Raw genomic sequence first — 15,479 nt, forward strand, 5'->3', positions numbered from 1 at the left:
ATCTCTGACGAATAAATAAAATCATAAATAAATAAATAAAATAAAAAGCCAAAAGTAGATAAACTTATGTTTAGCATTTGATGTTTGTCTTATTTGGAAAGATAATTTAGATATTCAGTGAATATCCATTATTTAGTTTAACTTAGTATAAACTTTGATCTTATTTATATTTACTTAAATTACTTGTTTTTAGTAATTATACCTGGATTATCCATTATATAGCTGATTATCATTTTAAATTATTTTTTGCTTTTGTTGACAAATTTTGTATCATAGAGATTATATGAGCTTATTTGATTAGTAAACACAGGTTAAAAAAAGTGGTTGATTTCATTATATTTAATGCTGATAATTCTGAAGACAGGATTAAACCAACAAACTTGAATTAGCTTTCATTTATCAAAGATTATTTTAGATTACATGAACTTGGAAAAATTTTGGGGTTAGTTTTCATTATACTTCTGAGAACTTTAAGAATATTTAATTTATAAGCATTTGACTTTCCTTAAGCCAATTAAATAGAGCCCTTTTTTCGAACTAATACCATCCAGAGGTAGAACAAGATCACATATCTATAACATAATCATATAAGCATACAGATGAAGAGACCTTATAGTTTTCATTTTTGTTTTGTTTTGTTTTGAAATTTAGCAATGCCTCAGGTATGAAACTCAAAAAGAATAGTTGGATTCTTTTGGTTTTATGGTTTTAGCAGATGGACAAATTTAGGGTTACTGGCTTAGATGGCCAAAATCTTTTACTAAAGACTTCTATACTATTTGTATGTTATAAGGATCCTTTTAGAACTGTTTCTGAAGACATTTTGTCTTTTAGAAGCTTCTGTACATCAATCAAGGGGCATATTCTATTGTCTCCCAGAAGTTTGGATTCCTCTCTTTTAAGGATGCTGCTTTAAGGTGGATTGATCTAAGTTAAAGGTTCCCTAGTATGGCGTTCACTTACAAGCAAATGAATAAGCTGGTAGAGACAGAATAACCAAACTTCATAAATTTGAATGACCAAATTAATTTTTTTTTAGCAGACTCTAGAGGGTCTTGAGGGGTATTAAGAAATTCTTCAGTAATAGCTCACAATTTAACTTTAGTTTAAGGGTGCTAAGAAAAGGAGGGAGTTCCTGAACCCCCTTCATTAGGGTTTATCTCAAAGGGTGCTTGACTGCCTGCAGGATTCAGGGAGCCTTCAAGGTTGTTGCTATCGATGAGAAGCTCAGCTACATTGGGGTAGATAGGTAGAGGATGGGGGGAAAGAAGGCAGAGGAGAAGTACTAGTGAGCATGGTCAGTTCAGGAGCTCCAGAAAGCTTTTCTACTTTGGAGAACCTCTGGGGAAGGTCAGAGTTGTCTTTAGAGAGCCAGGATTAGTTTCTTGTAAGAAAGAGAGTCTTGAGTCATTTGATCGCTTGGAGGCCTCTGAGTACCAACTGAAACATGCTTCTCATTGATTTTGCTTGGTTATATACCCCCTCTCCAGTTGTGCATGAAAATAAATTCATTTTCAAATTTCAAAGGATCTCCAAAGTGACCATTGCAATTTTATTTGTTTATTTATTTGACAGAGAGATAGAGAGCACAAGTAGTCAGAGTGGCAGGCAGAGGGAGAGGGAGAAGCAGGCTCCCTGCTGAGCAAGGAGCTGGATGAGGGACTCGATCCCAGGACACTGAGATCATAACCTGAGCTGAAGGCAGACGCTTAACTGACTGAGCCACCCAGGTGCCCCTGTGACCACTGCAATTTTAAATGGATAGTACTCCCCAGATAACTCTGGATAGGAGTGTATTAATACCGTGCAGAAGCCTTACCAAAGAGAATCCCGTTAGGAAAGTGTTAATCCCCTGTGAGTACTAGATAGAGTTAGGCGGGATGTGTGAATCCCCTGTGAGAAATTCTACCTAACAGAATTGGGTCAGAGAAGTTTTACTCCTCTGTACAAGCCAGCACCAAACAGATATCCAATCAGAGGCTAGAACTTTAAGCAACGAGGGAGGTTCAGAGCCAGGAGGACTCAGCACAGGAACTTGGGCTGTGAGGAGACAATAGAACACAGAGGATTCAAGCAGGTACCTTGCTGGTCCAACAGCAGCACCAAGTTGAGGTGGTGTGTCACTTCAGATCCTGCTTCTTCAGACACCAGAAATGTCAACCGAGAAAAGAGGCCGAGCTACAATTAAAAAAAAAAAAAAAAAAAAGGCATTTATTTGGGGTCTCAAAATTGCAATTCAGGAAACACAGATTTGGGCAGAAATCCAAGCAGTGCCCCCTCCAAAATATTTAAAAGACAAAAGGGAATGCCTATATATGTTGTATACAAAAATTTTTGATTGAAAAAAGAAATAAAAGAGGCTTTTTTTGTGATGGGTGTTGGTGGCAGTAAACCAATCTTGGCTGAATATAATTGGTCACTAAGGCTATCACCAAGCAAAGTCTCTCAATATAGGAAGTTACGGGTGTTGAGGTTAGATCCTTGGAATATTTGCTGCTTGGCCCAGTTCAAAAGTTCATGGTTCCACCAGGTGAGGACGTGCATAAGGCCCATCTCCTTAATGGCCTCCTCGCTCCATTTAAAAACCCCTTGACATAAGTGATCCCATTTCATTTTATCTTTCACAAGGGTTACCAGTTTTTTGTGCATCCTCCTGATATTCTGTGAATATCCAAGCTTACACACACACTTTCAAATACTCAATTAGCAAATGTATTCCATAGGAGTCTATTGTCTTAACTGAGATATTCCAAAACCATAGTGTTTAGAAAGACTTGGGGCAGGAGTTTTAGTTTAGGAGTATTGATGAATATTTCCCCAGGGTCACTGTCTTGCAGGCTCACCATTCCTATTGACACTGTTAGCCATTGCCTCACCAAGGGTCCCAGAGAGGTATCAATAATCAGGTATAAGGAACGAGAAGTGGATAAGCAGAGAGCTCAGAGAAAGGAAGGGGAAACTGATGAGTACCTATCTGCTGTCAGATATGACTTCAAGAATTTTAAAGGTACTGTGTGACTTCATTTTCCCAACCCCCCTGGGAGATGCTTATTATTCTCTCCCATTGTACAGATGAGAAAACTGAGGTGTGGGGAGGTTAAGTGACTTGCCCAATGTAACACAGCTAGAAAGTTTTGGAGGCAAGATTCACACTTAAATCTGGCTGATATCAAAGTCCCAAGCCCATTGACTTCCACCCTCTGGGAAGGACAAAGGGGAGCAGGTAACCAGGAGGGGGGAGATGGCTGAACTGCTCTAGGAAGTGGGGGGAGGCGAGATCTGGAAAACGAGCAATTGTAACATCGCAACCACACCCGATAGGCAGAAACCACAGAGGACATCCCGTTCTCTGTCTCAGCACCTCTTCGAGTCGAATGCTCAGCTCCGAGGTGAGTGTGGAGCTGGACACGGGGTTCGATCCCAGGACCCTGAGATCAGGACCTGAGCCGAAGTGAAGGGTCGAATGCTTAACTGACTGAGCCACCCAGGTGCCCTGCTAATATTTTTATAAATCAAAATGCTCGAAGAAACAAAACCATGTGGACTCTTCACCAGGCCACATTTTAAATGTTCACAGAGGTCCAGGCTAAGACAAACAAACACAGGTGAAGTTTTGTCAGGAAAGTGAACATTCTACTTTTATGTGTGCTGCCTTCGTCCATTCCCAGAATCCCTACTTTGGTGGCTAAGTGGAAATCAGTTATAATCACTTAAGAACATAACTAAGATTTACTTATTTTAGAGAGAGTACGTGAGCAGGGGGAGGAGCAGAGGGAGAGGGAGAGAGATTCTCCAGCAGACTGCGAGCAGCGTGTGGAGCTGAACGCAGGGTTCGATCCCAGGACCCTGAGATCAGGACCTGAGCCGAAGTGAAGAGTCGAATGCCTAACCGACTGAGCCACCCAGGTGCCCTGCTAAGATTTTTATAAATCAAAACGCTCGAAGAAACAAAACAAAACTAGGTATGCTCTTCAGTTCTGGTGGTGTTATTTTCACAGTCAGTTTAGGCCACTTTGACAGAATACCACAGACTGAGTAGCTTAAACAATAAACATTTCTCACAGTTCTAGAGGCTGGCAGTCCAAGATCAAGGTGTTGCCAATTCAGTTCTTGGTGAGGGCTCTCTTCCTGGCTTATAGACAGCTGACTTCTTGCCATCATAAGACACAGAGAGAGAGCTCTGGGTTTTTCCTCTTTTTCTTCTTCTTCTTTTTTAAGTTTTTGTTTAAGTAATCTCTACACCCAACATGTGGCTCGGAACTTACCACCCTGAGATCAAGAGCCAGCTGGATGCCCCTCTTTCTCTTCTTATAAGGACGCTGATTACATCATGGAGACTCCACCCCCAGGACCTCACCTAATTACCTTGCAAGGCCCCACCTCCTAATACCAACAAGTTGGAGGTTACAGTTTCAACATTTGCATTTTGGGGCGACACATTCAGTCCACAATACTAACAATAACAAGCCCATACACACAGAGCTTAGCAACTGGCAAAGTATTTTCACATAAATCACCTCATTTGCACCTCATGATTGTTACCAGTGAGTTAGCTATTTTTATTTTCCTTGTTTTACAGATGAGGGAGCTAAGTTGAGAAGGATTCAGAGATTTCCCCAAGGTCACACCCCTGGTAAGTGGCCGGGTGGAGTACAAATTCAGATCCTCTCATTCCAAATCCTGTGTTCTTTTAACTGCAGCAGGAATTGGGCCGTTCTGCCCCTGGTATGAGAAACAACAGTCTCAAATCCAAAAGGAGAACTGATGTTTACTTAGTGCTCTGCTACAGGCCAGTCTCTTTGAAAACACTATCTCTAGGATAGGCATTATTACTCTACTTTATGTCCCTGAAAAAACTTAAAACTATCAGGTTTAAGTCACTTTTTCAGATCATGCAGCGGGTCTATGACAGAACAAGTATTTGAACCAGGTCTGGCTGAACCTAGAGATTATGTTCTTAAAATCCTCTTCTCTTTGAAATGCTCTTTGGGAAACAGTATATAAAATGAAAATATTCTGTTAGACATACTTACTGAGATTTTAGTAGAAATGGATCTCTTGCCCTTTTAAAAGCATTAGCGTCGTACAATGTACTCCATTGAAAGCCCTATTTTCTAAGCACTGCAGATGGAGGACAGATGTTTCTTTATGCTCTGAAAGGTCCACTCTATGTAGCCGACCATAATGAGATTGTATCTTGTTCTGAATGTTTCAGAAAAATGGCATCGGACAGATCATTCCAAATGAAAGCCAAATCAAAGGAGTTACTGCATAGATTTGATGAAAACAACAGGATGTTATTCAGTGGTTTGGGTGGGAACTTTTCATTTCAGAGTTCATTCTGAATCACACAGACATTTTCAGATGTGTTCGACCCTAAAATTCAGCCTGAAGTCAGAGAATTGCATGCATTGTCTGATTGAGATTTCTGTGATGAGGTGGGGTGTCACAGGTTTGGGGCTTGCAGTGCTGGACTTTATTTCACTATGATACAGAGTTACACGTATAACGAAGTCCCTAAGGCCATGGAGAGGGAGTGGAAACTTGGACTTATGTAGACTATTCAGATAAAGATACTTTCTGTGAGTTCAACAGTTATACTTTAATGCCTGAGTATATTTTAAACACCTATTTGGGAAGAATAATTAGGCCTCTAAGATAATATTTCATAGGCTTTGTTGTGTTTTGGGGTCATGACTGCAACCCATGAAAAGGTTTTCAGGGCCAATACACCAGTGCACTTAAGTTTTGACTGAGCTGACTGCCAAGTCAGGAAGTCTGCTGGTATTCTACAGAGAATCCTAGTATCTCAGAGCCTGAATTTGGCCTCACAGACACCTAGCTCAGTGTTTCTCATTTTATTGAAGAGGAAACCAAAGTGGGACCCAGTAAGGGTGGGTGACATTCTGGAGTCAAACTTAATACAGCTGAGGGAGCATTCCCCGAAGACCTAAAGGGCCCAAGTTCAAGGTAGTGCTTGAAGATTTGATTGAGGTTTTGCATAGCATCTAAGAACACAAACTCTGAAAACAGATCTGCTAAAACAGATTTCTTTGCTTACTAGCTCTGTGTGTCTTGGTAAAAACATTTAACTTCCTCCAGACTTAGTTTTCTCATCCGTAGAATGGGCAAAAGATTTTCATCCTTTAATTTCACTACACCCATTACACCTTCAAATAATGTACCCAAAGTTCTACTTCCTTATGCTGTTTCTTTACCCACAAACCTTCAATGACTTTTCATCATTTTCATATTCTGTCCACAAAAGTATCCACTAGTAGTTTCTGGCACATACACTTGCAGTTAGGCATTCTGGGTGACCCACTGGCCCCGTGACACAGTTTACCAATGCCTAGCTTTCTGCTATTTATCATTCTGCACCTGCAATGTGCTAGGCACTGTACAAGATTTGGTTTCTGTCATCAATTTAGTGAGGAGGAAATCTAGAAATAACCTCACTACATTGTCATTCCAAATAAAAGCACCTAACTCCAATTTCGGAGAAGGAATGTGGTCAGAGAAGGTGTTGGAGACAAAATGATATTTCATCTTAGTCTTGAAGAATGAAGGGAGGGTTGACCAATACACAGATAGATGGTGATGGGTAGATAGATGACAGATACTATTCCATATCTCCGTGGAAGGAAGGAACTTCTGAAGGAGAGAACAACATGGGCAAAGACACATGGAGGTTTAGAAAGGCCTGGCAAAGAGGACTGCCATGCAGTTCCATATGGTGGGCTTGCAGGAATGCATGTGGGAAGTCCAGCACTGCCCAGAGCATTTGGATTTTGGCCAAAAGAAAACCACTGGGGTCAGGTCACATCGCTGCTTTGTTACATCCCACAGGGCCCCAAAGGGCAACAACATTAACCTTTGCAGTGAGTCACATGTAAACGGCTGTGTTTGCCGAAGTCTCTTTCTCAATGTACTGAGCCTGGGGGCATATTTCATACTTCGTGACAGAGTGAAAAGTCAACATGGTTACATTTCTGCCGCTGACATCATTCTGGCCACGTGGCATTGGATTTCATTTTTTAAAGCTTCTTCTAACTAGTTACAAGAGACAAGACCTTTTCCTTTAAATCATGCTGCCCGGCTGTGAGAGGGCAGATGAGGGTGTGACGGTGGTACATGGTCCCAAAGGAGACTCCTGCCCTGTTCTCAGCAGCACCCTGAGTGGTGATGGATAAATCTTGTTACCAATGGGCAACCCAACAAGCCATCCTTTGCACGGTGACTTGGCTACCTGATTGCCTCCAGAGAGATGGAGGTGCTGCCCAGGGCATGGCCTGTTTTTTCAGCCATCTCTTGGCTGTCCCTCCTCTTCATATTAGGCCAGAGAAAAGAGGAAGGACAGAAAGGGCCCATGTGCTCTTGGTGGGCCAGATTCTCCTTTTTCTGGTCCAGTATACTTCTCTTATTTGGAAGAGAACATCCCATTCACCTGTCAGCCAGTCGGATGGTCAGATACTTATGGAGCATCTCAAAGCCGGGAGCCCAGACTTGCGGGAGACATGGATGCTGTCCACACCAGCTTTATAGTCTAGTCAGGAACACAGACACTGAACAAGTAGTAGCTACCAAAGTGACGGATACCTCAAAGTAGAGCACCAGTTGCTATGAGAACACACAACAGGGGGACGTGGACATGGACCTGGTTGAGGAAGTGACCACTGACCCCAAGCACTGGATGAATGGGAGTTAGCTAGGCAAAGGGAGCACGGAAGAGCCTTCTAGGCAAAGAGAAATACATGTGCAAGAGGTGGGAAAGCACACGTTTTAAAAGATTTTCTACCATATTTGGAGGAAAAGTCATTAGAGCTAACCAGCCGTTAGCACTTGCTAGGGTCAGACAAGATGCTAAGCATTTTATATAATCTCATGGAATCCTCCTAAAGCCCGATTTCCATGAAGGTGGGGCCCTGTTTGTCTTGTCCCCATTGATTCCACTGTACCCTCAGTACCTGGGGCGGCAGCTGGGTAGGAGCAGACGCTTAGTGTTTGTAGACTAGAGTTTATGTTTTATAGAAGAGGAAACGGAGGCTCAGAGAGATAAGGTTACTCAAGTGTTACTGGCGGAGATAGGCCTCCAAGCCAGGGTGGAGCCGAGTGCCTTCCCGGTAGCCTGCTGATCGTCTGGCTCTGTCTTGAACAATGATCTTGCTTTCCCTTCCAGACACAACGGAGCCCAAGCCTAGGTGTGGAACAGTCCTGAGCTGGGCCCCAGGACACAGAGGAGGTGCACAGCACATAGCTCCAGGACAGCCCGCCGAGTGTCCGGTGAGCCCAATGGGCACACAGTCTGCCATGGGAGCTGGTACCCCGTTGGAGTCGTACCCTAAACGCAAGGAGAAGCCAACATGTCTCAGTCCACCTAAGACTGGAGGCATGTCTCTCCAACTGAGCCTGTCTGCTGCTTGGACACTTAGGCCCAGAGCCCCATGAAACAGAAACCTGAGAACTGAAAGCTTGGAGGCATCCGTGGGCCCCGAGTCAGACTCTGGGCTCAGTGTCAGTGCTGATGGATCGGCCTCAGATTTCCAGCTTTGGTGTTAAAGCCCAAGAGGGTCAAGTACCTCACGGGTCACCGTTCTACCTGTGCAACCCTAGGACATTTGTCATTACTGGGAACTGTCACCTGAGCCTGAGGAAGGCCCTCCTGAGAATGTTCTATGTGCCCTGCCCTCGATAGCCCCTTTCCCCGTTGTGCTAGCTCACTAATGCGGAGGCATGGCAGAACAGCTCTTTCAAATAATTCCATCCTCCTTCACTGCTATTACGCTTTAGGTTCTCCAGCGAATAAAAGTCTTATTCACATGTCATAAAAATGAGTCATTTCAGAAGCTCAAAAATAAGTGTATGATGTGCTCAAACTCTTAAGAAAGTTAATATTAACCCCAATCAACACTTCCTACTCACCCTGCCTTCTATGTAGACCTGAATATTAGAGTTGCAGGCACCCTAGGGAACACTTAAGTTCACCTTCTCACTAGGCTCAGTTAGGCCAGGTCCCCGAAACATGCTGACATATGGCCCTGAGAGAGAAATGTGTTATTTTCATACAGGCCCTCCTCCAGTCACGGGCTCAGCCAGGGTCTCTGCTGATTATGCCAAGGCAGCACCCAAGCCATCTGGCTCATTTCCACCCTTGTAAAAAAATTCTCTGTGGGTACTCTTTTCCAAGCAGGAGGAATTAGACTCACCACCAGAAGAAAAAGGGCCAATTTCGTTCATCTTCCAGAAGAAGATAAAAACAACCAATGTGATTGCACAAAGTTGCTTGGTAAATAATCTTCCCTTCCTCAGCAGAGCTCAGTGGCGGGTGGGGGACAGGCAACATCCAAGAGCTGCAGTCCCACTGGGTGCACGGACCCTGGAGACAGCTGACCTGATGTGCCACTAGCCTTGAAAGGCACGGGTTTTGAAGACACCAAAGGCAAATGCCCAGGGAATCAGTGCTTCAAGGAGTGGGTTCTTTGCTTGACTTCAGGCTTTTTCCATGCTTAGCAGTGTATTCAGCCAAAAGGCAAAACCAGGGAGGGACACACCATCAGCTTGGGATGAGAAACACAGCTTCTTAGCTGGAGCATGGCATGAATTCAATAAGGACAGCATAACCCGCTCCTCCAAATGTCTAAATCAGCAGAACGCATTTAGAATGAATTTAGCCTGAAATGGGATTGGTAGTCATTTTGCAAGTCTAAAATGTCTGCCAGTATTTCCCTATAATAAATCAGGACTCTCGGGGCGTTAAACTGCAATTCTGTAATGAAACCCAAACTGACGGCAAGCCTCATCCTCACCTTGAAAACAAAAACCAAAATATTAACCACTCCTTTTAATGGGATGAGGGTCTTTATCGAACATCTCCCACAGGACTCAAAATTCAGAATGGCATTCCATTCTTCTCATGATAGCAAACAGGCTCAGAGTTTAGGTTAGGACATTTAAATAAAAACTGCATTTTTCAAAAATAACCACATTTAAAAATACATTAGACCTTTGGATGAAATTTTATATTTACACTAAAGGGTGTTTAAAACTGTGTTTGTGCATATGTGTGTGTGTGTGTGTGTGTGTATCAATCTTTTTCCAGAATATTCAGAGCCTGTAGATCATAAAGAACAGTATTAGATGCCGAAAACCTCAGCTGTACTCATCACTCCATCCCTGGCTTGCCACATGACCTTGACAGTGTGCACTCTACAAAAAGTGGAGATTTGGTGCTACAGAGTCCCCGGTTCAAAACCTGCCTGTGCCACATACTATGCAATCTCTTATATGACCTAACATGTCATTTAACTTGCCTGGACCTATTTCTTTTTCTATAAGATGGAGATAATGCCTACCTTAATATGTTTTAAGGATTAACGATGTTACATCTATGGCAGATGCTCAATATGGTAACCATCGAAGATGTCTCTTTCAAAGCCTAGTTTTCTTGTAGGTGAATTGGGGACAGGAACTGCTTTGTGCCCAGTAATGCACTGTGCAATGGAGGGGTTGTTATCAAGATGCAGGACGCAGCTCAAATGAATGCAGCTTGTTAGGGAATGCACAGGACTGGAGTTAGGGAGGAGGCCTGGGTGCTGACCTCGGCTTTTCCACTCTTTGGTTAAATATAGATTTTCTGGGCTTCTGAGAACCAGCCTAGGAGAGCACAAAGAGTACTCACCAGGGGGACAAACAGATAGGTGGCAGCTCCCTCAGATAGTGGGTCTGTGATCTCAAACAAGCCAGTTAGGTCTTCCTCTTCAGAAAAGTCTACATGGTTCCTTCCAGTTGGAAAGTTCTAGAATTCTAGAATTACATTTGGGAAAGGGAGCAAATAAAATGGACAGGAAGTGATTCATTGGCTCAGAGAAGACAAACTAGGACAGATATGGAGGAGGAAGCATGGGGCTTAAAAGGAAGGGAAGAGGGCAGTGAGCCCTGAAAACCAGAGAACCACCTGTGAGTCTTCAAACCTCAGGGTGGGGGGGAGAGAGGAGGTAGTGCTGAGTTGTGTTCTTTACCTACACCTCTGTAGAAACAGGCTTTGCAGGCCTGTAGGTTGAATAGGATTCCTCTTCTGAACAGTCATGAGACCTTGGAAAATGTTACAATTTCCAAGTTTGTTTTCTCATCTGTAAAATAGGAATAACACACCAAATAAGGCTGTTGGATGGATTGAGCTCACACACATAAACAACCTGCCACCTGGCACGTAGCACGCGCTAAGTAACATTATTGTTCTATTCCATTATGCTATTTCCCCTTCAGGGATGGACACCAAGCTGAAGGAGCATAGACAAAAGGATTCGATTTTTATCTTTTCTCAATTTGAAATCATTAATGTGGTTCATGATGTATTGTTCTGCCCAGGGATCACAAGCCCGGTAAAATTTCCCCAAGTCTCTTAAAGCAGAAGGAATCAATTCTCCTTCACTTGGCTATTTCTTCAGGCTTTCCCTTTTCACAGAGCAATTGCTGGAAACTGGCTCTGTCTATTATGAAAAGGGCGACAGACTGTTCTCTTCTCCCCACAACGATCTAAGTAATTTCTCTGGGAAGCACTATAGAGACCCTAAGACAAGGATGTGAATTCAAACCCAGTTCAGGCAAAGGCTAGAAAGAAACTTCCCTCACACAGGTGGCATTTGGTCCTCCTGGGGTTTAAACATTTGCCTTGGGTACTAATTTACACAGAACACAGTATCAATGAAATAATTGGAATTAGGAGACCAGTTAACTCATTTGCAATTGTTTCCATATGCAATTCTTGAGGTTGCCAGCCTAAGGAATGCAAATTGGTCCTACTCCCATTCAGTACATTGAAGAAGTCTCTTATTTGGAATTTGAAATTCTGATGAGAAACCACCTTCTAGGAAGGGAGAATCTTGATAAGTGAAAGACATTTATTTTGGTGAGTACAAGCTAAAACATCATTCTTACTATGACTTAATACTATCAAAGATGGCATTTAGTAATGGGTGAGGATATGTAAGCTTGGAGTGTGTAATTAGGAAAATACTAAATAGCACAACCAGACGAGGGGTCGAGGGAAAGCGAGGGAGAGTGATCTGGAAAGGGAGATGGTGGGGGCCAGGAGAGTAAGGGACTTCAGTCCTTCCAAGGGAAAAAAGAGAGGTGAGTCCCAGCAGCTGACAGGCCTGCTCATGAGGCCTGGGAGGAGATTCTCTCCTGGGGGTGACTGACAGAAATTCTACGAGCTGTGAGAACTCAAGAACTCTCACTGGCCCTACGACCCCTGCCCGCAGCTGTCTCTACTCTTCAGAGTTTTGTTTTGGAAGAAGGGACTAATTAGACAGGTGACACAAAAGTTCATGATTTTTTTTATTTTTAAAGATTTTATTAATTTACTTATTTGAGGGGGGGGGGAGAAGCAGAGGGAGAGGGATAAGCAGACTCTGTGCTGAGCTTGGAGCTTGACATGGAGCTCGATCTCACGACCCTGAGATCATGACCTGAACCGAAATCAAGAGTTGGGCGCTCAACCGACTGACCCACCCAGGTGTCCCGAAAGTTCATGATTTTTGCTAACAGAAGACCAATTCCCTTATCTCTGCCAAATGCATATTGAATAAATAGTCAAAGCAGGTTTTTTAAAGGGGTGCCAAATTCTTACCTGCCTTGGGCACCTACATGTCTGGTCTGGTCCTGGTGCCAGGCACTGCATGAGGCTTTCTGAGTGCATCTCATTTGAGATGGAGTCACTGAGATTAAGGAGGGGCCACTGAATTGTCAAGATCTTACCTCAGGGGTTGCATTTGATAAAGGCAAGGCAAGGAGAAATGGAATAAAGGGGAAGAAGTCGAAGCTGGTCACCTTCTATTTGATTTATTCTCATCTCAGCGGCAGAGGGAGGCAGAGAGTAAAAAATGGTGTGACAAGTCCTCCCCGAACAAACAATAGGCACGTGTAAAAAGGCATACACAATTTAAGGTATTTATAAGAAATGATTTGAAAAGCTTCCGAGTAGCACACAGGCAGTTCTATAGAATCATTGGTATTTGGGAGGCAGGACTTACAATTCTAGTCCAGAGGATGAGGAGCCAACACAGGATGAGGAGAGACTTGTAATTTAAAAAGACCATGCATTTTATAAAATGACTTTTTTTTTTCTTTCTGATCTTTCTTTGGCATACAGATCTCTTTTCTTCTGTAAATATGGGGCTTGAGTTCAAGGTGTGACTCTTTGCCTTTGATCAACCACTTTTCTGTAGAGCTCAGAGAGGAAGGGACAGATTCTGCTGCTAGGCACGGGATTTTAGAGAATCCCCAGGAGTAGGGGAGTGTGCCCTCAACAGCACAGGCACACCCCTCCCCTGCTGGCAGGCCCTCACTGCAGTCACAGTCCACAGTCGGGAAAAGCCATGTTGCAGCATGGAAGGGAACGCCGAAGAATGAAGCCACGCTTCTACCTGCGCTTGGGGCTCTCGGTCACTGCTCCAGAGGCTGTGTCTCCAGCGTCCCGAGGCCCCTGCCAGTCCCTGAATGGCTGCTGACGTCTTAGGTCAGACACTGGTTTCCTTTCCTCAGTGTCTCCCATTGCTCAGGCGCTTCAAGGTGAGTGCACACCTTTCTTGAAGTACCGCATTTCCAGGGTAAAACACGGCCAGCCAGTGTCAGCAGAGTCACTTTCCTTTATAATCTGGTTCAGTATATGTCGAGCTGTGTCTTCCAGCAGAGAAAAGTCTTTGATCAGCTTTCTAATGTGCTCCTGAAAGTGTGTGTGGGGGGCGGGGTGGGGTGGGGTATGAGTTTGAGAGGGAGACAGAGTGGAAAGTCTTCTATCCAGAAGGCCAAACTATCATGTGCTTTCTTTGCCCAATAATTCCATTTTTCCCCTTTTACTCAACCTTCTCAAAATTTTGTCTTGCAGTTCTTCACTTTTTATCTAGTCCATATTTAGCATTAGTGCTAAACTAACAGTAAATGGAGAAACGAGAGCCAAAAGGAGAGGGAGAGAGCTGGGTCGATTTGTGAAGATCAGTCCCCAAGGATGAGCACCATTGGAAAGGTGGACCTACTTAGAGTTGGGACAGATCTCGCCCCTCCCTGCCCCCTGCCCCAGCATATTCTAGGATCAATCCAGCTCTTTTCAAGGGGCTTTGTTATTTTGTGATCGTTGTCACATATTTTGAAAACTCCTACTCTTGTTACAAGATCCACACGTAAATCTAAAATCAATCATCTTGTGAATGATAGTACAACTGCACCGGGACAAATCAGTACAGTCAACTTTTTCCAACATTTAGACTGTTTTTATTTGCCATTTGTTATAAAAATTGAATCTGTATTTTACACAAAAGATACTTTAAAACAGGGAAATTTACCAAAAACCACCGAATCTCAGGCAAAGGGGTTCACCACCAAAATGCAGATTTACACGGTAAACCTGAGGGCCAAAAACATTCAACTTACAAAAAAATCTTATATTTTCGAACAATTCATTACCAGAAGCAAAACCTGATTACATACATTTTTCAAAACAGGTGACAAAATAACAAATTCCAGCTTTCACTGTGAAGCTAACCAAAGAAAATGCCTCTACTCAAGATTGGCCCATTATTTGACTCAGAGTGAAACATCTGAGGAGCTTTAAAAATATTTAAACATAAATACTTGGGTTTACACACAACACACATATGCACAGACATATCCATTCTAATTCTATGCCCCTTTGAATTTTTTAAATTGCACCATCTCTGTTAGAGATAATATAGAACATGCAGGAGGCATTCGTAATTGTTTTTCTCAGCAGTGGTGGATTATACAAGTCAAATGCAAAATTTAAACATGAATTAGGTACAACTGGAAACCATCTCAACTCAGTACTGTAGCTCATATATTCTGTGTTAATGCTTTAGTGTTGATGAACTTGTTCATATTAAAAAAAGAAAAAAGGCGAAGAGAATGTAGTCCATTACCAAAGGTACTGAGCAGATAGTTCCCAGCGGATATAAAAAGTGATGGACCAGAAACAGGAAGAAACCAATTAAATAGGACTGCAGGTTTTCACTGCTTTCACATTCAACTGAAGATAGAAATAATTATATTCAGGACATTTTCCAACAGCCATGAGTTTATACCATTTCATGTATATAATGTCTTCATAATTCAAACGAGGATACTAAAGAGCTCCTCCCCCTCCCATCAGCCTCCCTCTTGTTTCCAGAAAGAAAGGAACACAGATTTTGATGCAATATACAGTTCCTGGAAACAAAGTGGACTTATGGTTATATTCTCATGCTTTTGGTAGGGATGAGAGATCATGGATTCAATCAGCTCTAAATACTGCAGGGATGGGTAAAGTGGAATAACTCAATTAGGCGTCATTAGAGGCCCTGGCTTCCCCCCAAATAAATACATGCTCAAGTATCACTGTGAGTTCTTCAGCACAAATATATTCTGTTATACACAGGTGCTGACCAAATTTAAGGAGGTGAGTGATGGAATGGAGTTACCTATGC

General features: G+C 42.9%; 1 protein-coding gene across 2 annotated transcripts in view; it reads right to left on the reverse strand.

Moving 5' to 3' along the window:
• The window catches only part of LRRC8B (leucine rich repeat containing 8 VRAC subunit B), a 99,487-nt gene that overhangs the window by 11,762 nt on the left and 72,246 nt on the right, over positions 1–15,479 (reverse strand). For both annotated transcript variants that reach the window (XM_028087658.2, XM_028087657.2), the window contains exon 5: positions 2,082–2,178. In XM_028087658.2, coding sequence (XP_027943459.1) covers positions 2,082–2,178 — 97 coding nt within the window. The remainder of the gene's footprint in view (positions 1–2,081; positions 2,179–15,479) is intronic.

This window comes from Eumetopias jubatus, unplaced genomic scaffold, assembly GCF_037043125.1.
Source record: "Eumetopias jubatus isolate StellerSeaLion01/CBP00866 unplaced genomic scaffold, mEumJub1_p1.0 scaffold_4, whole genome shotgun sequence".
In the NCBI taxonomy this organism is placed as follows: Eukaryota; Metazoa; Chordata; class Mammalia; order Carnivora; family Otariidae; genus Eumetopias; species Eumetopias jubatus.